Below are 21,429 nucleotides of genomic sequence, written 5' to 3'. Positions count from 1 at the left end.
TTACTAGAATTAATTTAAGTTAATCTAGACAATCTGTTCGTCCAGCGAACTGGAAGCTAGACTTCCTTATCAAAATTCAAGTCCAAACTCCAAGAAATATTAATCTTCTGATCAGGAAAAAACAATATTTTCTGTGTCTGTACTACTAAGATTACTGAAATTAATTCATATAAAACAAAGCTCGTAGCGTAGATCACACGATTCAGGGACTTCGATCTCAATGAGCAATAAAACAATTCAATTCAAGCAAATTATAGGATTTAATAAAACAGACTAAAGAGTACATAACTAAAATTCACACGGAGTAAATATGAGTATATAGCAAAACGAAAATACAATTTAAACAAGGTAAATGAACAAGAATAATAATGAGATAAATGAGAGAGAGAGATAAAGACAGAGAGAGAGAGAGGGAGAGAAAGTGAAAGTGAAAAGCAATCTCAGCGTGGCAATTTCAAACAGTTAACTTTGCAAGAGACCCCAAGTCATTGGATGATTTCACAAACATGGAATAGCCTAGACAACCTTAAACAGCAATTTTAGTTGCGATATAAGAAAGTACTTGCTTTGATCTGGCTCTTGTGCGTAGCTGCGCTCAAATTGTCCGGTCTGTGCGGCCTCAGCGTGGTTCTTTCCAGAGCAGATGATGCGCGAGCTCGATGGTTAACGCGAAGGTAAACTTTGCCAAAAGATGACTAGACTTAAGTTCGTTTGGCTCGTGAGGGCAATTGAACGAAGTCAAATATCAGCAGACAATAAAGAAAAACTAGAATGAAACGAAAAGTAAAGAAGAATAACGGAGAACTTCTTGAAGTCCGGTTGCAAAGCTGGGAATCCTCTTTTCTCTCTGGCGGAATGCCCAGAATACAGGTTTCCCTGAGCTTTTAAGTAAATCTAGATTTACACCTATTTTTTTAGTATGAGCCAATGAAGTGTAAACAACCTAAGGCGGGAAAAATCTTCTTTGTTTGCTGATCTCCGCCCACTGGTCTAATTTATGGCGATGTCAAAGTTAAACATTTTTCTTAAGCAAGATCGTTCCTCTGAAACAATGCATCTTTTTGTAATTTGCTATCAAGATTCGTTACAGTCGTGTTTTTACGATTATACCGACACCAAGAATTATGATTTTACCAGTCCCGTATCCAAAGGTACAGAGTTATTCTTAACGAAATGCATATAAAGTTTGCATTAAACACACAGTAACATTCATATATTCCACTATGCCGCATACATACATTTGAGCACAAAAAGGGAGACATTAAAATACATTTAGAGGTAGTTTTAGTAAAAGAAGGTCCATGGGCCAGCAAAAATGCTTGTGCCTGTTTTTGAGTGTGTGTGCGTCTCATGAATGTGTGTGCGTCTGTTTCACTGGAATGTGCGATCAAGAAGGGGGGGTGTTTGTCTTCCCTTTTGAAGTTCGATATCGCATCTCTGGATAGTCTCCAAGGTGTTATAACTCTCATCCCCGCCAGGACGTTGCTGTCATGGTGGCGCCCAGGGTGGTGAGTTATGTTGTAAGAGGGTTGTAAAACGAAAGTCCTTGTTTTTTTTCTTTAACTCACGTTCTGGTCTTTGAGTGTAGAATGTGTCAAAAGGGTCAGGATTCATTAATATGGAACAGATGGTTGAATACCATCCGCTCATTGGTGTTACATTCCCCCTTTGTGGTCGGATGATGCCCTGTGGTCATTATCGGACAACACCCACCACCATAGTCGGATGGCAGGTGAATCCTGACAGTCGGGTAGCAGGGGTTTGTTAGGGCTGAGGACTCAACTCGATGAGGTTCTTATCCGTCTCTGGTGTGTTACCTTCCCTTCGGGGTTTCCATCGGAGACCTCCAATCCTTGTTGTCTTGAGTTTAGCTGCAGAGATTCGCATCTCGTTGAGTTTCCTGTATAGGACTAAGGCCACGCCAAGGGTCAGGGTGTGGCCGACGACCATGGAGATGCACAGTGCTGTGTCAGCTGCAGTCCAGGCTTGGACAACAGGTGAGGTGTTCAGGATGGGCAATCGAGACAAGGCTTGGAGGGCTGCGTCGACGGGAGCAATGTCAATGAGCTGAGGCCCGCCTTTTTCAATCCACAGTTCCAACTCCGAACCTAGGGTGAAGTTGTAGTTCTTGAAGAAGGATGGGATTTCTAGTTCTGATTGGTACTCTTCACTCGGAAGATGGTATAAGGCCAGATCGTCGAGGTGGAGGATGGCCCCTCGTGGGACTTGAATCCACATGCTCTGGTCGAGCAGATTGACACGGGTGGCTGTGTCATGCTGGTCGTAGGTCAGTGTAGCGGTACGTACTGGAGTGTTAACGAGCCATCTATCACCTACAATCTCAGCTTGCGTCTCGGTGACGTGGCTGCGAGGCTGGGCATCGGCAGGGCAACGCGTGTCGCTGATCATGGGTTGCAACCCGCAGATTCCATCAGTATTGTCTCTGAGAAATGGTTTGCTGGGGCAGAGGTAGTGAATGTCTTTAGTTAGGGTGCACATGTGCAGGTTTGGGGCTAAGTACAGCTGGGTGTTGTTGTCATGGTACGCCACCACCTCAGGGGTACGTATCTTGATATGAGTGTTATCCTTCCAGAACCCCACATTAACAATGTCTTTGAGTCTGTAGATTCGGCTTGACTCTATGATGGGTAAGTTCAGGAGGAAACTCATCTCCTTCTGCTCAGGATCCACGTAAAGGGGAATTGCACTACCTAGAGAGTAGGCAAGGTGGATTTGCATAGGATCAGTGGGTGTGGTGATGGCGGAAGCCAGCACATCTTGCACCAAGCTTAGGGGTATCAGGTATGGTGGAATTCTTCCCATGGCTAGACTGTCGATGGAAGAACTCACTTCCCGTAGCATGTCAGTCATTAATGCTGTGACCAGCTGCGTTTGGGCAAAATCATTCTGGAACACAGTGAACAGCTGTTTCATGGAGTTCATGGTCTGGTTCAAAAGCACGCTGTGGGTGTTGAGAATGACCACCGTTCCTTTCAAAGTCTTTCCAATGGTTTGCAAGGATGCACTCTGTGTAGTGAGTTGCTCTTTTAGCTGTGGAAGTTCAGTCTGAATTTCAGCCACATGCTGTCTCACAGTGGCTATATTTACTGCATTGACACTGGACATACCAATGTTGAACAGAGTTCCCACAGCAGCGGCGGCTCCGAGCAGCGCTCCCAGGAAACGTTTGGGGCGGCGGTTGTGTCCACCTAGTTCCGCCTGGGTAACAGTCATCTTCTCAAGTTGGTTGAGCATGTGCTTGACATCGGCCTCGGCGTGCTGGAGGGAATCCTCTGTCCAACGGGCACCGGCCCAGCTGTACTGGGCTACTGCGCGGGGGTAGTGTGCTCTGTAGACGTTGCGGGGGTCGAGTCGAACGTATACTTTCTGGGTGTACGTCCGACAATTCGTGATCAGGAGTCCCGGTTGCTCTCTCAATACAATGCCCGAGGCAGGACCCGGTGTGATAATGTCTGATGACGGCTGGCCTCTGGTTGACTGGAAGCACAGGATGAGAATCCACAGCAGCATCCTGTTACAGGCCAGAGAGAGAGAGAGAGATGGGGAGGAAAAGGGAAAAGAGAGAGAGGGAACAGGTCAGTGAGGTTTGTCCCGGGTTGGATGGGACAGTCTTTTCGCTTCGATGGCGGCGGTTGGTGTTTAGCTTGCATTGGCCCCTCCCTGTCTTTCTCTGCTAGTGGCCACATGTCTCTTAATCTGGTTACGGTGGACCCATTTGAGAACTGGTTCTCTCGATCCCCGACTGGATTTGGTACGCAACTGGGGAGAGTTTGTTCATAATCTCATGAGGTCCCGTCCAGTGTGGCAGGAATTTCTTTGACAGCCGCTGGGGGCCTGTCTGAGTTGGCGGGGTGAAGCGGTAATACAAGACCCTGTCGCCCACATTCAGTTCCTGGTGTGACGCTTTCCGATCATAGTATGCTTTCTGGCCTTCAGCGCTTTTTTGCAGGTGTTGCTGGGCAAAAGCAAACGTTGTTTTCAAGTGTCTATGGAGCTCGTCAAGGTACTGGAATGTGGTGTAAGCAGTGACAAGGTTGGAGTCTCCTGGTTGATACAGCAAGTGTAGTGGCAGGGTCATCTGCCGCCCAGTCATGAGTTCAAAAGGGGACACCCGTGTTGATTCCTGTGGGGTGGCTCTGATGGCCATCAACACAAGGGGTAGTTTCACATCCCAGTCTTTCTGATTAGCAGACACATACTTTTTCAGCATGGCGACCACCGCTCGGTTCGATCTCTCTACCTGGCCGGATGCAATTGGATGGTGACTGATGTGTAGTTTAGCTTGTACCCCTAGCCATTTCCAGATCTGTTGCATGATCTCGGCCGTGAAGTGGGTACCTCTGTCTGAGTTGACTCTCAGTGGCAATCCGAACCGGGAGAAGATATGGTTCATCAGGAGGTATGCAGTGGTTTGGGCAGTGTCATTGGGTGCTGGCAGACACTCTACCCACTTGGTAAACTGGCACACCACCGTGAGGAAGTACTTGTTGCCTCTTGTTGATCTGGGCAGGGGCCCTACCCAGTCGATTTGGAGGTCTGACCACGGGAACGTGATCCCTCTGCGTTGCAGTGGGGCTCTGTGGTTTGGGTTTGCTGGTGTGAACTGGCAGCACACAAGACATTCTCTGACGTACTCTGCCACATCTTGTTGCATGCCGGGCCAAAATGCCACCTGTCTCAGTGTGTCATACGTGGCTCTGGCACCGTGGTGTCCAGCACATGGTGTGTCGTGGGCGTACATTAGCATTACCCCCTTTTGGCATCGTGGCACCACGAGCCGTGGCGATGTGCTGTCATCAGGTGCAAACCACAGAATGTCGTCTTGTACACGTAGCATGTGTCTGGTGTTATACAGGTGTCGGAGGCACGAGTCATCATTGAGCTCAGCTTCAGTGATAGGGTGGTTGGAGGGGTCAGAGAGGTGGTTAAGAATTGTCTTTATGGCAGTGTCAGAGGCTTGCATATCCGCAATGTCGTTGTTGGAGATCTGCGGAGTTAGCGATAGCGATTGTGAGGCGGGCACTGCCACAGGTGAAGGTCGTTTGCTGCGGGTTAATACTGCAACATCGGGGCTGGGTGTGGGTTCTGGGGGTGACCACACCTCCCCGTGTAGTGCGCCTGTTTTGGCGAGGGCGTCGGTTTTATCATTTAAGTCTTTGTCCAGTCCTGGTAGCTTAGAGTGTCCTTTTACTTTCTTCCAGTACACAGTCATATTGTGCATTTCAGTGATGTTATCACATTCTTGGAACAGGTGTTGGTGTTTGACTGGCTTGTTGTTTGTAGTTAGAGTCTGTACAGATGAGGATTTCTCTGATGTCATGGGCTGATGCGATCTGCAGAGTTATGAGAATGGCTGCTATTTCTGCATATTGTGATGACTGGGGACCTAACTTGAAGTGTTGTGGGGAACACGGCTGGTCGTTGACCCACAGCACTCCTGCACCTGCCTTGAGGATGCCATCGTGGTTGTAGGAGCATCCATCGACGTAGGCTGTGAGCATGCCCTGACACGCATTCTCTTCAAAGTACCTGTGACAGGTCGGTTGTTGCTGTTGGGGTTCTTGCACGCCCATTTCTTCTGCAGATATGTTATCAGAACAGTTTTGGCATGCGGCCAGGCCATTGCCCAGTGCAGACTTGTGATTCTGTGCATACCGTGCCTCAACATTGCGTCCTTGGAGAGCCATTAACCATGTGGCTATGCGTGAATTGGTGACCACGCCATCTCGGATTCGCTGGCTGTTGAGGAACATTACTGGCTGGTGGCAAGTCTCTATGATAACTTTCTGTGCCCCAATGTAATTGGAGAATCGCTGAATGGCCCATACAGTGCAGAGCAGAGCTTTTTCACAGTCTGAGAACTTACACTCTGGTGGAAGCAGTGTCTTGCTGGCATAGGCAACTACTTTCTTGTTTTGATCATGCCGTTGGTACAGGCCAGCACTGAGACATTGGTTGGAGAACCCAGCTTCCAGGTAGAATTCCTTTTGTGGATCGGGGTAAGCAAGACACGGAGCTGTGCATAAATGTCTTTTTAGTTCTTTCATGGCGTGTTCTTGAGCCTCTGACCAGACGAAAGGGCAGTCCTTTTTTAGCAGAGCTGTCAGAGGTCTGGCAATGTCCGAGTAGTTTTCGATGAACTGTCGAGAGTAATTGCATACCCCTAGAAAACTCCGCAGCTCAGAGACATTGGTGGGAGGCTTGATGTTCTGAATGGCATGAATGCGGTTTGACTGAGGTTCAATGCCTTGGGATCCGATGAGCAGGCCCACGTAGTTAACCTTAGTTCGGCACCACTGTCCTTTGTGGAGGGCGATCTTGGCTCCGGCGGTGGATAGTTGGTTCAAAACATAGTCTATTTCTTTCAGGTGGTCGGCCACCGTTGTGCTCTTCATGAGAACATCGTCTACATAGATCAGGTTGCCTCTCATTCTAGCGTCTGGGCAGGCTTTGTTCAGAAAGATGTTGAATTCGGCTGGTGAGTTGGCGTAGCCGAACGGACACCTGTTGAAGGTGAACTGTCTGTTGCCAAATGTGAATGCCAACTTGTGTTGGTCTTCCGGGTGCACCGGAATGGTCCAGAATCCAGAGGCCACATCAAGTGTAGAGAAGATTGTGGCTCCTCTGATTCGGGGTAGTTCTTGTTCTAGCTGGGTCATGAGCCATCGTGACAGCGGCACCTGTTGATTCAGTTTCCTGTAGTCAATGGTGGGTCGCCATTTGCCGTTAGGTTTGAGGACGGGCCAGATGGGGGCTGAGTAGGTGCTGTTGCATGGACGGATGACCCCCTTTTCAAGCATAGATTCGATGATCTCCTGCACTGGTTTGTGTGAGGCGATGGGAATCTTGTACTGTCTGACAAAAGTGGGAGGAGCATCAGGGTGCGTAGGGATGCGCACCGTGTGGAGGTTGGTGAGACCACAGTCTAGAGAGTCTTTGGCAAAGGATTCTTTGAACTTATACAGAACTTGTCTGAGTCCTTGACGATCTGTATCGCTTTGAAGTGCATTAGCGTCTTGTAGAATTTGCTGCACTTGAGATTCAAAACCTTGGTAAGGCTCCTCCATCGGTGTGTCATCAGTCGGGTTGGCATTGAGAGGTGTAGTAGGTTCATGAGCCTCACCGACGTTCTTGTGGGAGACTGTGTATATTGTGAGGTGTTCGTCCTCGGTCAGCTCCGTTCTGCACACTTGGTCTTTAGGCACCGACATAACAGATGTGATGGCAATGAGTTTGAAGGGTGCAGTGAACAATGTACTGTCTGTACTCCCTTCGGGTATCAGTGCGGGTGGAATGGGACCAATGACAGGTAGTACAAGTTCAAAATCATGAAAGTCATGGCTTACTAGCCATCCCAGCCGGTAGGCCTTGGGAATGTTGATGTCAGTTGCCGTGCAGTTGTTGAACAGGATGTAGACTACACGAGATGACACTTCAGTGAGGGGTGTGGCTTCCAGTGTGAGTCCGAGTTCCACACATTCAGGTGAGGGTTGGAAGAAACCCAGCGTGTGGTTTAAGGTTTGACCCCATCGCATGTTGAGCCGAATAGCGACCCCTTTGGTGTAAGCTGGTACCACCGTTTCCTGTTCGTTGACTAAAGTGCAGACTTCTGGGATGGTCTGCCCTGATATGAGGTTGTCATGGTTGATGGAAACGTGTGGCTGCAAAGTCAATGGGGCCCATACAACTTCATTAAAAGTGTCCACATGAGCCTTGAGGCGAATCAAGAGGTCTGCTCCAATGTAAACATCGTGTGGCAGGTCCGGAAGGACCAGGAAATAATGAGTCAGACACCGATAATTCCATTTCACATGCAAAGCGCAGATTCCTCTAGCAGACACCATTGAGGATGGGTGTGAGTTCAAAGGGAAACGAGTGCGCTTGCTGGCATAAGGGAGGTCAGGTGTCTTCTCAGTGATTGCATTGTATAGTGACAGACTAATGGCTGAGTTGTCTGCCCATATGGCCAGAATACTGTCCGTTGTTGTTATATCATGCAGCTGCAGTTCGGTTTTGACCTTGGGGCAGTAGGTATCAGAGTCTTTAGTGGCCTTGAAGGTACAGAGGATCGAACTTGAGCCTTGGTTTGTTGTTGAGCCTGGATACCTATGGCTGGCTGCTGGGGTTCCCGTGACCTCTGTGACCCGACAGTCTGGCTCTGTGGGAATTCTCGTGGTTGGAGGGGAAGAGGTTCTCGCACTTGAGCCCAGACTTTCAGTTGTTTGAAATCTAGTAAAGGCTCAAAGCGATCAAGCAGGTCTTTCCCGATGAGAAATGAATAATTGTTCATTGGTGAGACATAAATAGGATGTACTAGGCTCATAGGTCCGATCGTCAGGTGGATGGGAGCTACATTTCTGAGCTGGATGTCATTTTGGCTGTATGACTGCACATTCAGCTTGCAAGTGTGAAAATTTAGAGTTCGATTCTGTCTCTCAGCTTCAAATTTGAGCTTATTAAATAGTTGAGCCGAAATCAACGTGAGGTCTGACCCTGTGTCCACAAGGGCTTCGAGTCTCATTTCCTTTTCTAAAGTGATGGTTAGGTAGAGTTTCCGAGCCAGTCCCTTCTCGATCAGGTTCCCCAGGAGTTTTGGTGTTGGGGCTTGTGTGTTGATCGATAAGCAGTTAGGGTATGTTTTGTGTGTTTCGTTGTGGGTACAGATAACCAAAACAGCACTTTCTGGCACCTCAGTGTGTGGGATGATGCTTTCTTGGTCAGGAGGTGCAGACGTCAGCTGGACTGAGTGGGTGTTGCTATTGTTTGATGAGGCAACAGCTAGTTCAATAGTTCGTGGTTGACACACAGTGTTCTGTGTGCTTGGTTCAGTTGTGGAGACGTTGGGAGTGGTGCTGGTTTCAGGCATAAGGTTTAGTCATGCGGTGTCTGGTTTATCCTTCTTGTCCTCCTTGTGAGGTTTCTGTTGAAGGAACTCTCTCAGTATTCTCAGAAGTTCTGCAGCTTCGGATGTGGCTGCACTTTCCTTTTTAGATGTGGGCTCAGCCTTGAGTTTCCAAGTATCACGTCGAGAGTGTTCCCCCTCCCGCCTCCCTGGGCTTGGTGTTCTGGAGGCTGGAGGTTGGCTAGTTCTGGGTCGCCGGCCGGCTTCCCAGGTGGCCCCCCCCTTTTGGTTATGGGAGGGGCGAGGCCGGTCCCAGGATATTCCAGAGCGGTCGTTCTGGTGCTTCGGACGGGCACCACCACCGCGACCGCGCTGCCCTCTGCTGGCTTGGAACGGTCTTGACTCTCGGTTGATGGGTGTATAACTGGGGTGCTGTTGGGCGCCCTCTAGGGTCAACTCTGAATGGGACTCAGAGACAGAGCAAATAGTAGGGTGTTTTACAGTCTTTTCTGACACAGTCTTTTGTTTGGTGTAGGCCTTATGTGCTAAATCACGTAACTGTTGCGTTGACATGCTACGCGGGCACGCTAACACTCCCAAATGGTGGCTGACAGTAGGATGGAGGTTTCGCAGAAACAAAGTTCGGAAGTTGACGTCTTCCTCCATGCCTGGTTCATTCCTTGCTCCGAAGTAGGCACGTCGCAGTCGGTTGTAGAAATTTGGTGGGGTTTCAAGTCGACCTTGCTTGAGGTCCATTGCGGTTACTAGCCCTTGGTCTGATTCTGGATCAGAGAATTCACGCACCAAAGCTTTTCGCAGTTGCTGGTAGTCCATTTTGACAGTCTCTGGTTGACAGTCTAAGAAACTGCGTACCTCACGACTGGACGTAATTCACGTTGGTGACAGTTTGCAAGTGAAAGTCTATATCTTGTAAATAAGCGTGAATGTCGTGGCCTCCTGCAGGATCTGGGTTGAACGTAGGGATGTTTCTAGCCAGCTTGTCCAGTTCTTTTGGAGTTATGTGTCCGTGGCTGGTGACCCGGACTTTCTGGAAGGGTTTTCCTTCCCCCACTGCTGACAGGGGTTCGTGGAGGCTGGCTGGTGACATTTTGAAAAGCAGGCTTTCACCCCCTTTTCCAGCTCGAAGTTCTTGGCTGACACGCTGGGGTTCACTGGCCAGGGGAAACTCTGTGGAGTGTGTTTCCTCTTTCTGTTCACGTTGCAGGCTATAAGAATGTTTCAGTTCTCTGTGAACCATGTCAAGTTCATCTATTAGAGAGTCTTTATGCTGTGTAAGGTCGTGGATTTCAGCTCGGGCCATTTCCAGGTGATTTTCATAGGCCTTCACTTTAGCATCTCTTTCTTTCAGTTCGATTTCAGCCCTTTCAAGGAGAGCGTCACCTTGTCGGAGCTTTGCCTCGAGTCTCTCTCGGGTTTCTCTCTCCAAATGTTCTCTTTGGTCTGTGTCCAGACGAAGATTCTCCAGGGCATTTTGAAGTCTTTCCACTTCTTTCTGTAGTTCTGGATCTGTAGCGTTCTCTTTCTCGTGCTGGTCTTGGGTCTCGAGAAGTAGCTTATCTAGACGACTCTGGGTGTGGGCCTGATGCTGTAGGGCTTCCTCCACTCGAAGTCTCAGAGCCGCGGCTTCCTGCTCCAAGTCGTGGTTGCTCCTTTCGCTGATCCTTGCCTGGGCGATGAGGAGGTGAGCTAGGGTCCCTGTGATCCTGGCAAGTTCTTTGTGGGTGTAACTCTGCGTTGGATCGTTCGCCATCAGCTGGTCCATCTCAGTATCCAGTTGTCCCTGGCTCAAGTGCTGCAGGTCACTGGTGTCCTTTGGCAGGAAGGAGGTCGTCATCGTCTCCAGCCATGTCGCTAGCTGATCCCAAGGGACTGCGGGACTGGATGCACGCAACATCTTGGCTCACTGCGGACAAGAGAAGCACAACACACACACAAAGAGGCCAATGCAAGTTCGTTCTCTGGTTAACGAGCTATCGTACGGCTATGCCGTCTATAAGAATTTTGGCTAACTGATGCAGACAGTTAGACAGGGAGGCGGGTCCAATTAGGGTCGGCCCAAAATAGAGACTTGACAGGGGATAGCCTCGTGGGTCACCTGGTGACACCGGCTGCTCGGTTGTCGCTCTACTACTTAGCTCTCCTTGGGGTCTCTTGGTGAACTGCAAGAAACAGAATCACAACAGCATGCAAAAAGGTGAAGATAGGAAAGAGCACCGTGAAAACAAAACACCAAATAAATTGGTCTGCAATGAAATGGAATGAATAAGAACGCTAGAAGTGTTAGGTAGAGAATAAAAAAAAAACGAAGCCTGCTGCTTTTCACAAGAGTTTCTGCTAGGGGCCTACAGCACGTGCGGCTAGGGGAGTAAGAGACCTAGGAAAAGGGTGTGGCTTACAGAGGAAAATGGACCAAACACTTAACATAAATATCAGGGGGAATATCTAATATTCTGCGCCTTATAATAAGTGGATAGGTTTTATCACTTTTGGTTCACCTGGTGGAATCCAGCGGCACGGTCAGCCTCCCTGGCGCTCCCAAACACTCAACCGCAGTGTCCCTGGCCCTCCGTTACTCTGACGTTGCGCCCTCTCAAACAGCTTGTGACTTTTAACACAACCGCCAGACAGCACTACAAAATTGGGCTGTTCCCCAGAACCCTCTCTTTAGAAAAGAAAGTGGGCCCCGATTTAGCCCCCGGTTTAGGTACTGGTCCCAGAGATTGCGTCGTGTGTCGGCTGGACTGATTGATCACCGTTGGAGTGCCAAATTGCTGATGTCTCCACTGCGTGCCGCAAACAGACAGAGATAAGAGGGACCGAGTTTCACTCACGGCCAATGTTGTTAACGCCGGTTGGCCCCCTTGCTCACTGGAAACCTGAGATGACTGTCCAATCACCAAGGGAGTTCTACAATCAAATACACAAAGGATGAACAAAGGAAACTTAAAGTGAATTAAGGTTTGGTTTGTTTAATCATCAACTGAGTAAATATATATGTAGAAATGAGAGGTAACAGCTTTACCTAATAATGATAAAACAAAAACAAAAGCTTATGATAATGATGGTAATTATCAAAATAACCTAAGCCAAAAGAGAGAAGAAAGATAAACAACAAAAAGGGCTATATAGAATAAAATAAAAAAAAGTTGAATAAAAACTAAAAAAAAATAAATAAATAATAATAATAAAAATTAATAATAAAAAATAAAAAATAAAAATAATAATAATAATAATAAAATAATAATAATAATAATAACAAAATAAATAACAAAAGACAGGAATGAGCACGGGAGAGGAAGAAGCTGGTTTTCACCACAAAGGGGGCGTATTCACTCTCTGTGGCTTAACCTGGTGGGCAGAAAACTTAATTCAAATTAAAATTCAAAACTGGTTTAAATCTAAATTTAAAATAAGCAGGTGAGAAGAATTAATAGGAAAAATCGGAATAAATGCCCTATAATACCCAACGATAACAGTAATGTATCATTAATAATTATGAAATTAATCAGAAAGGGTAAAAGTAGATGAAGCAATTCAAAACAGGACCGAAAAGAAAGAGATCAGAGAGATGCAAGCTGTGAACTGACTTAACAGGTTACTGCCACTAGATGGCTTACTTCCTTCTAAATGGGTTAATCAGTGGTTGGGCTGAGACACTTAATTTGCACTATTAAACAATTAAATTCTAATTCAAATCATGTTTGAACCAGATTCAAAGTAAATGTGAACAAAAACAGGCAAAAATTGTCTAATGCTGAAATAATATTCGCACGAGCAAAGCTGTTAATGCAAATAATTATTGAGAATTTAGACAGCTAATTGAATAAATCACAGAGAGAAATAGAGGTTAGTAATTCGAGAGCCTTATCTGAAACGGCCACGAGATGGCACTCATGCAAGCCGGAATCAGAAGACAGGGCAACTTGAAACTTCTAAAATTCCCTCTGGTGTTTAGATAGCGGAATGACAGTCAGTTTCACTATGATCTAATCTCTGTGCGCTCATCAGCGCTGATTCTCTGCATCAAAATCGCAACTCACAAACAGACAAAGGTTTTATGACCCTTGAGGTGCTAAATTAAACAGCGCGTGAGGCCGGAGCTTTTCTCTAACCAACACACGACTGTTAATAACAGGTTTTGTCCATCTGTTAGCCTCCCATAAACATTTAACAAAATAGCACTTATGATTTAAATGTTTTAGGTTTAAAATCGGGTAGCTAAGCCAATTTAGACCAGGAGTTTTTATCGTTTAAATTTTGAATATCACTGTGGCTCACCACGAATTCAATAACGATACTTAATATGCAAGGCCTTTTTAACTGAATCAGAGGAACATCGCTCAGGTTCAGATTTACATATTACAATTAATAAAAGATTTCTTCATCTTTTAATTATTCATATGAAAATGTTGGTCTTCTCTTGACAGGAGACTTTTAACATTTACTGCAGTTTACTTTTATTAAAATAACAGTGACTATAGGTATTTTTAGAAACTGTTAGGCTGCTGTGCTGAACATTTGCCTTTGTGCCAAATGAGTTCGCTCGAAGCGCGACTTAACTCACAATTCAAAAATGCGCATACATAATATTAACATCCAAAAATGCTCGTGAAAATGAAAATGAATATTGCTCACAAAAACAAAGTTTGAACGCTGCCCAAATTAAACTCCACCATAATAATGTAGCAACAATCACTTTCTGGGGAATAATTAACTCAAATGAAGTGAATATTCATGAGTCTATGAATATAACGTGCTTATTGCTTACAAATATTAAATTACCCAAAGAGGGAATATTTAATCATTTAAAGGTAACCTTTACTAGAATTAATTTAAGTTAATCTAGACAATCTGTTCGTCCAGCGAACTGGAAGCTAGACTTCCTTATCAAAATTCAATAAAAATACCCTTCTTACAAACTCCAAGAAATATTAATCTTCTGATCAGGAAAAAAACAATATTTTCTGTGTCTGTACTACTAAGATTACTGAAATTAATTCATATAAAACAAAGCTCGTAGCGTAGATCACACGATTCAGGGACTTCGATCTCAATGAGCAATAAAACAATTCAATTCAAGCAAATTATAGGATTTAATAAAACAGACTAAAGAGTACATAACTAAAATTCACACGGAGTAAATATGAGTATATAGCAAAACGAAAATACAATTTAAACAAGGTAAATGAACAAGAATAATAATGAGATAAATGAGAGAGAGAGATAAAGAGAGAGAGAGAGAGAGGGAGAGAAAGTGAAAGTGAAAAGCAATCTCAGCGTGGCAATTTCAAACAGTTAACTTTGCAAGAGAACCCAAGTCATTGGATGATTTCACAAACATGGAATAGCCTAGACAACCTTAAACAGCAATTTTAGTTGCGATATAAGAAAGTACTTGCTTTGATCTGGCTCTTGTGCGTAGCTGCGCTCAAATTGTCCGGTCTGTGCGGCCTCAGCGTGGAGTGTGCGATCAAGAAGGGGGGGTGTTTGTCTTCCCTTTTGAAGTTCGATATCGCATCTCTGGATAGTCTCCAAGGTGTTATAACTCTCATCCCCGCCAGGACGTTGCTGTCATGGTGGCGCCCAGGGTGGAGAGTTATGTTGTAAGAGGGTTGTAAAATGAAAGTCCTTGTTTTTTTTCTTTAACTCACGTTCTGGTCTTTGAGTGTAGAATGTGTCAGAAGGGTAAGGTTTCATTAATATGGAACAGATGGTTGAATACCATCCGCTCATTGGTGTTACAGTGGGCAACGATGATGGTGCTGCTTCGGTGATGATCCCCCGAATCCCGGTGAGTGCGCAATCCTCGTGAAGGTGAAGGTAATAATCCAGAGAAGTGTGAAGATCCAAGACGACGACGACAACAAGAAGACTCAGGCAGGAACTAGGACACAGGAAACAGGTACGGGAGCACACCAGGGAGAAACAATGATCTGACAACATGAAACACCAGTTACTGCACTTATATAGGCCACAAACAAATGAAACCAGCTGGCGCTGCTGATCATCGCTGATCAGTGACCACGCCCATAGACACACACATAACAACACGATAGACGAGAGAGAGAGAGTGAATTCATGAACCGTGACAGTACCCCCTCCCCTACGAACGCTGACGGTCTTACCTGACGATTGTAATCATCGATCAGAGAGTGATCCAGAATGTCTCTAGCAGGAACCCAACTTCTCTCCTCCAGACCGTAACCCTCCCAGTCCACCAGGTACTGAAATCCGCGTCCCCTACTTCTCGAGTCCAGAATACGGTTAACCAAATAAGTGGGTTCCCCATCTATGAGACGTGGCGGGGGAGGAACCGGGACAGGCGGATTAATAGGTGCCCAAAACACGGGCTTGATTTTAGAGACATGGAAGGCGGGGTGAATTCTCCTGTACGTGGGAGGAAGTTTGAGGCGGACTGCCACTGGACTAATGATCTTGGTGACAGGAAACGGGCCAATAAATTTCGGAGCAAGCTTATTAGAGACGGAACGGAGAGGAATGTTCTTAGTAGAAAGCCACACTTTTTGACCAACGACGTATACGGGAGGCTTAACCGGTGGCGATCGGCCTTGGCGCGCGCCCCCACTTGGAGAAGAGTCTCACGGGCTCTAGTCCAAGTGTGGTGACACCTCTGGACGAAGGCGTGAGCGGAGGGGACCGCAACTTCGGATTCCGTACTGGGAAAAACTGGTGGCTGGTAACCTAAACTACACTCAAACGGAGTAAGGCCCGTAGCTGACACTGGTAACGAGTTGTGTGCGTACTCCACCATAGAGAGTTGTTGACTCCAAGAGGAAGGATTCTTGGAGACCAAATATCGCAATACTCTCTCCAGATCTTGGTTGGCCCTCTCTGATTGACCATTGCTTTGGGGATGTAACCCCGAAGAGAGACTAACCGTCGCCCCTAATAATCTCTTGCCAAAATTTGGACACAAATTGGGGACCCCTGTTGGAGACCACGTCCATCGGGAGGCCATGTAAACGAAAGACGTGATCTATGACAGTAACCGCTGTCTCCTTGGCTGACGGTAATTTGGGCAAGGCGATAAAATGAGCCGCCTTCGAGAACCTGTCCACGACCGTCAAAACGACAGTCTTGCCCTGGGAGGGCGGGAGGGCGGTAACAAAATCTAGAGCGATGTGGGACCAGGGTCTCGAAGGGACTGACAGCGGTTGTAGTAACCCATCAGGGGGTCGGTTGGACGTCTTACCAGTGGCACAAACAGAGCAAGCCAAAACAAAACTACGGATATCACGAGCCATTAACGGCCACCAGAATCGTTGCTTAACCAAAAAATTGGTACGATTAACTCCTGGATGACAGGCTATACTGGAGCAATGACCCCACTGAATGACTTCAGACCGATACTCCTCAGGCACAAATAACCGGTTCGGTGGGCAATCGGGCGCAGGCGTTACCCCTTGTAAGGCCTTCATGACCTTCGATTCGACCTCCCTTCTGAGAGTGGAGACCACTAATGTCTCGGGTAAAATACACTCGGGAGTGGACGGGCGTTCGGAATGGTCAAAAATGCGAGATAAAGAATCGGGTTTGATGTTTTTGGAACCCGGGCGGTACGAAAGAGAAAAGTCAATACGGCCGAAAAAAAGTGCCCACCAAGCCTGCCTAGAGTTGAGTCTTTTAGCAGTTCTAATATATTCTAGGTTCTTATGATCGGTCCAAACGATAAAAGGTACCCCTGACCCTTCTAGCCAGTGCCGCCATTCCTCCAGTGCTAACTTGACTGCCAGCAACTCTCTGTTACCAATGTCATAATTGCGTATAATAAAACGTCGATAAAAATTGGCGAATCCCAGAAACCTCTGTAGGGCCTTACGGGAATCTGGACTTGGCCAATCTATCACAGCCTTAACCTTGTCAGGATCCATACGCACTCCCTCAGACGAGACGATGTACCCCAAAAAGGGGACAGACTGTGCATGAAAAACGCATTTCTCCGCCTTGACAAAAAGCCCATTCTCTAGCAACCTCTGAAGCACTCGTCTGACGTGCTGAACGTGTTCCTGGAGAGAAGAGGAAAAGATCAATATGTCATCCAGGTAAACATATATGAATTGATCAACCATATCTCTCAGCACGTAATTGACGAGTGCTTGGAAGACCGCGGGCGAGTTGGAAAGCCCGAAGGGCATAACCAAGTATTCAAAGTGCCCTCTGGGGGTATTAAATGCGGTCTTCCATTCATCTCTCTTCCTTATGCGAACCAAATGATAAGCGTTATGTAAATCCGATTTTGTGAAGATGGATGCTCCCTGCAACCGTTCGAAAGCTGAAGACATCAACGGTAACAAGTAAGTATTCTTTACCGTGATGTTGTTCAACCCTCGATAATCAATGCACGGTCGCAGAGACCCATCCTTCTTCCCCACAAAAAAGAACCCCGCCCCCGCTGGAGATGAGGAAGGTCTAATGAATTTGGATGCTAGAGAATCAGAAATATATTTCTCCATAGCCTCCCTCTCTGGAACAGAAAGTGAATATAACTTGCCCTTAGGCGGAGACTCACCTGGAACTAAATCTATGGCACAGTCATAGGGACGATGAGGAGGAAGAGAAGCAGCACGAGACTTACTGAACACTTCTCTCAGGTCCTGGTACTCCCTAGGCACGTTAGACAAATTCACCATCTCCTCCTGGAACACAGACACAAGTACAGACGAACACGCAGACACTAAACAAGACTTATAACAATCGTTACTCCACATGGAAATGGAACTGTGCCCCCAATCAACTCTGGGATTATGACATGTGAACCAAGGATGTCCTAGAACAATGGGTGCCAGGGGTGAATGCATGAGGAGGAATGTTATAGTCTCAGTGTGGTTACCAGACGTGATGAGGGTGATGGGTTCAGTGGTATGAGTAATGTTAGGAAGTTGTTGTCCATTGAGAGCACTGACAGAAATCTGATGTGTGAGGGGGGTGATAGGAATGTGTAGGTGGTGAGCCAGTTCAACATCAATAAAATTACCTTCCGCCCCTGAATCCAGTGAAGCCCGAGTGTCATGAGTGTTGGTTGCCCACCTTAGTCTTACCGGAAGGAGAGTAGCTGATGATGGTGAGGATGAGGTCTTCCCGGTGGAGATCCCACCCGATAGTAGCCTCATTGTTACTATCGGGCTTGGTCTTTTAACGGGCATGAGTGAACGAAGTGGCCCGCCCCCACGCAGTACAAGCATAGTCTTTGGGACCTCCGTCATTCCCTCTCCTCCCGGGAAAGCCGAGCTTTCCCCACCTGCATGGGCTCCAGGTCGTGAGAGGAACTGACCGTATCCAGGACTTCAGGACGTCTGGTCTCCATGCCGCGAACTGGAGGGTCTTGTTGGAAACGGCCCATCTTGCTAAGGCGAGCATCCACTCGAAGTGCTAATTCGATAAGTCCATCGAGAGTAGTGGGAAGGTCCAGCATGTATATCTCCCTCTGGATACGGTCAGCCAACCCATGCAGGAATCTGTCCCACTGCGCCTCCTCGTTCCATCGGCACTCTGCAGCCAGGGTGCGGAACTGGATGGAATATTCCGACACCGAACTGTGACCGTGGCGGAGATCGGCGAGTAGTCTGGCCGCCTCCCTACGCGCCGCCACCTGATCGAAAACCTTCCTCATCTCCTCGGAGAGTGCCTGGAACGAGGCGCAGCATGGGTCTTGGTTCTCCCACACCACCGTTCCCCAGAGAGCTGCCCTCCCGGATAATAGCGTTAGTACAAACGCCACCTTGGATCGCTCTTGGTTGAACGTCTGAGGCTGTAGGGCAAAGTGCATCGAACATCGAGTAAGAAATGTTCTACAAAATTCTGGTTCACCTGCATAACCCTCTGGTGTAGGTAGTCTCCGTTCTCGCCACGGCTGCGGCTCTGGAGGGGAGGGTGGACTCGGCGGTGTGGGTGGCGCAGTGGAGACTCGTAGCTGTTGGATCTGCTGGCTGAGCTCGGACACCTGCGTCACAAGCGCTTGGACCCTTCCTGTGATAGAGATGTTCTCCTCCTGAGTGTCCATCCTCGCGATACTTGGGGCTGCAAACCCGTTCCATGTTGAAGCACCTGCTACATCCATAATGGGGGTCAGATCGTTCTGTTACGTAACACAGAGACAGGATGTAATCGCAAGGCGTGTTTATTAACCAAGCTCAAAAGTCAGGAAGTCACAGAAAATACAGGGCAACACAGGGGCGGACACAAGGCAGATGGCACGGTGACACAGGGACCTCGGTGGGCAACAATGATGGTGCTGCTTCGGTGGTGATCCCTCGAATCCCGGTGAGTGCGCAATCCTCGTGAAGGTGAAGGTAATAATCCAGAGAAGCGTGAAGATCCAAGACGACGACGACAACAAGAAGACTCAGGCAGGAACTAGGACACAGGAAACAGGTACGGGAGCACACCAGGGAGAAAAAACGATCTGACAACATGAAACACCAGTTACTGCACTTATATAGGCCACAAACAAATGAAACCAGCTGGCGCTGCTGATCATCGCTGATCAGTGACCACGCCCATAGACACACACATAACAACACGATAGACGAGAGAGAGAGAGTGAATTCATGAACCGTGACAGAGAGAGCAAGAAGCGCTTGTGTTGTTTGAAGACTGTGAGTGCGCGCGCGTAGTCGGACCTCTCGTACGCGCCGTCAGGCGCAGCAGTCATTCTATTCTACATCACTCACCGATCAAATTATGCTTTGACAGCCGCCAAAAAAAAGATCAATGCAGAAAAACCCCTGGATTGGTTATATAACGTTGGACAGAATGTTGATCCGGCCATCGCGTATATTCAGCGCACATAAGGTAAGCGTTTTGCAAACGTTTTTTAGAGAAATAAAAACAGGTCGACGAATCGATGCGCATATTTTGCGTCAACGTATTTTTTGCGTTGACGTCATCGATGTCCCAGTCCTAATTGACACCCTTCACAAGGAGGGTAAGCCACAAACATTCATTGCCAAAAAAGATGGCTGTTCACAGAGTGCTGCATCCAAACATGTTAACAGAATGCTGAGTGAAAGGAAAAAGTGTAGAAGAAAATGATGCACAACCAACCGAGAACCACAGCCTTATGAGGATTGTCAAGCAAAATCGATTTAAGAATTTGAGTGAATCACAAGGACTGAGGCTGGGGGTCTAGGCATCAAGCGCTACCACACAGACATGTCAAGGAGTTTGGCTGCAGTTGTCGTATTCCTCTTGTTAAGCCACTCCTGAGGCATCTTACCTGGACTGAGTAGAAGAAGAATTGGACTGTTGCCCAGTAGTCCAAAGTCCTCTTTTCAGATGAGAGGAAGTTTTGTATTTCATTTGGAAACCAAGGTCCTAGATTCTGGAGGAAGGGTGGAGAAGCCCATAGCCCAAGTTGCTTGAAGTACAGTGTTAAGTGTCCACAGTCTGTGATTATTTGGGGTGCAAATCTGCTGGTGTTTGTCCATTGTGTTTTAAAAAAAAATCTCACTGCACCCGTTTCCCAATAACTTTTGGAGCATGTCATGCTTCCATCTGCTGTCCAGCTTTTTGAAGATTCCGATTTAATTTTCCAGCAGGATTTGGCACCTGCCAATACTGCCAAAAGTAATAAAAGTTAGTTAAAGTGCCATGGTGTTGGTGTGCTTAAATGGCCAGCAAATTCACCAGACCCCCATAGTCAAGTCAAGTCAAGTCATCTTTATTTATATAGCGCTTTAAACAAAATACATTGCGTCAAAGCAACTGAACAACATTCATTAGAAAAACAGTGTCAATAATGCAAAGTGACAGTTAAGGGCAGTTCATTATTGAATTAAGTGATGTCATCTCTGTTCGGTTTAAATAGTGTCTGTGCATTTATTTGCAATCAAGTCAACGATATTGGTGTAGATGAAGTGACCCCAACTAAGCAAGCCAGAGGCGACAGCGGCAAGGAACCGAAACTCCATCGGTGACAGAATGGAGAAAAAAACCTTGGGAGAAACCAGGCTCAGTTGGGGGGCCAGTTCTCCTCTGACCAGACGAAACCAGTAGTTCATTTCCAGGCTGCAGCAAAGTCAGATTGTGCAGACGAATCATCTGTTTCCTGTGGTCTTGTCCTGGTGGTCATCTGAGACAAGGTCTTTACAGGGGATCTGTATCTGGGGTTCTAGTTGTCCTGGTCTCCGCTGTCTTTCAGGGATGTAGAGGTCCTTTCTAGGTGCTGATCCACCATCAGGTCTGGATATGTACTGGATCCGGGTGACTGCAGTGACCCTGTGATCTGGATACAGACTGTTTCTGGTGGCTACGGTGATCTCAGAATAAGAGAAACAGACTAATATTAACGTAGATGCCATTCTTCTAATGATGTAGCAGGTACATTGGGTGGTATGGGAAGTGTTCCTGTTTACCTAATTGAGGCAGCCTAAAAATCCTTTAACAGATTTGGATATTAAAAGCATATTAGTATGTTATGTGTAAGTCAGGTTAAAGACATGGGTCTTTAATCTAGATTTAAACTGCAAGAGTGTGTCTGCCTCCCGAACAAGGTAGGTTATTCCAGAGTTTAGGCGCCAAATAGG

The 21,429-nt window shown here is 47.0% G+C and overlaps 2 protein-coding genes across 4 annotated transcripts in view; one reads left to right on the top strand and one right to left on the bottom strand.

Annotated features, from left to right (window-relative positions):
- The window catches only part of adprh (ADP-ribosylarginine hydrolase), a 222,517-nt gene that overhangs the window by 183,895 nt on the left and 17,193 nt on the right, over nt 1–21,429 (top strand). The window lies entirely within an intron of this gene.
- On the bottom strand, nt 1,372–15,330 carry LOC113112132 (uncharacterized). The gene is made up of 2 exons (XM_026277586.1): nt 14,284–15,330; nt 1,372–3,532 (listed from the first exon to the last, which is right to left on the bottom strand). Exon 2 carries the CDS (start codon nt 3,529–3,531, stop codon nt 1,765–1,767), a length of 1,767 nt encoding a protein of 588 aa, XP_026133371.1. The 5' UTR covers nt 3,532; nt 14,284–15,330; the 3' UTR covers nt 1,372–1,764.

Source organism: Carassius auratus, chromosome 12 (genome assembly GCF_003368295.1).
Source record: "Carassius auratus strain Wakin chromosome 12, ASM336829v1, whole genome shotgun sequence".
Classification (NCBI taxonomy): domain Eukaryota; kingdom Metazoa; phylum Chordata; class Actinopteri; order Cypriniformes; family Cyprinidae; genus Carassius; species Carassius auratus.
The sequence above is the reverse complement of the archived record's forward strand: the minus strand, read 5'-3'. Positions and strand labels throughout refer to the sequence as shown.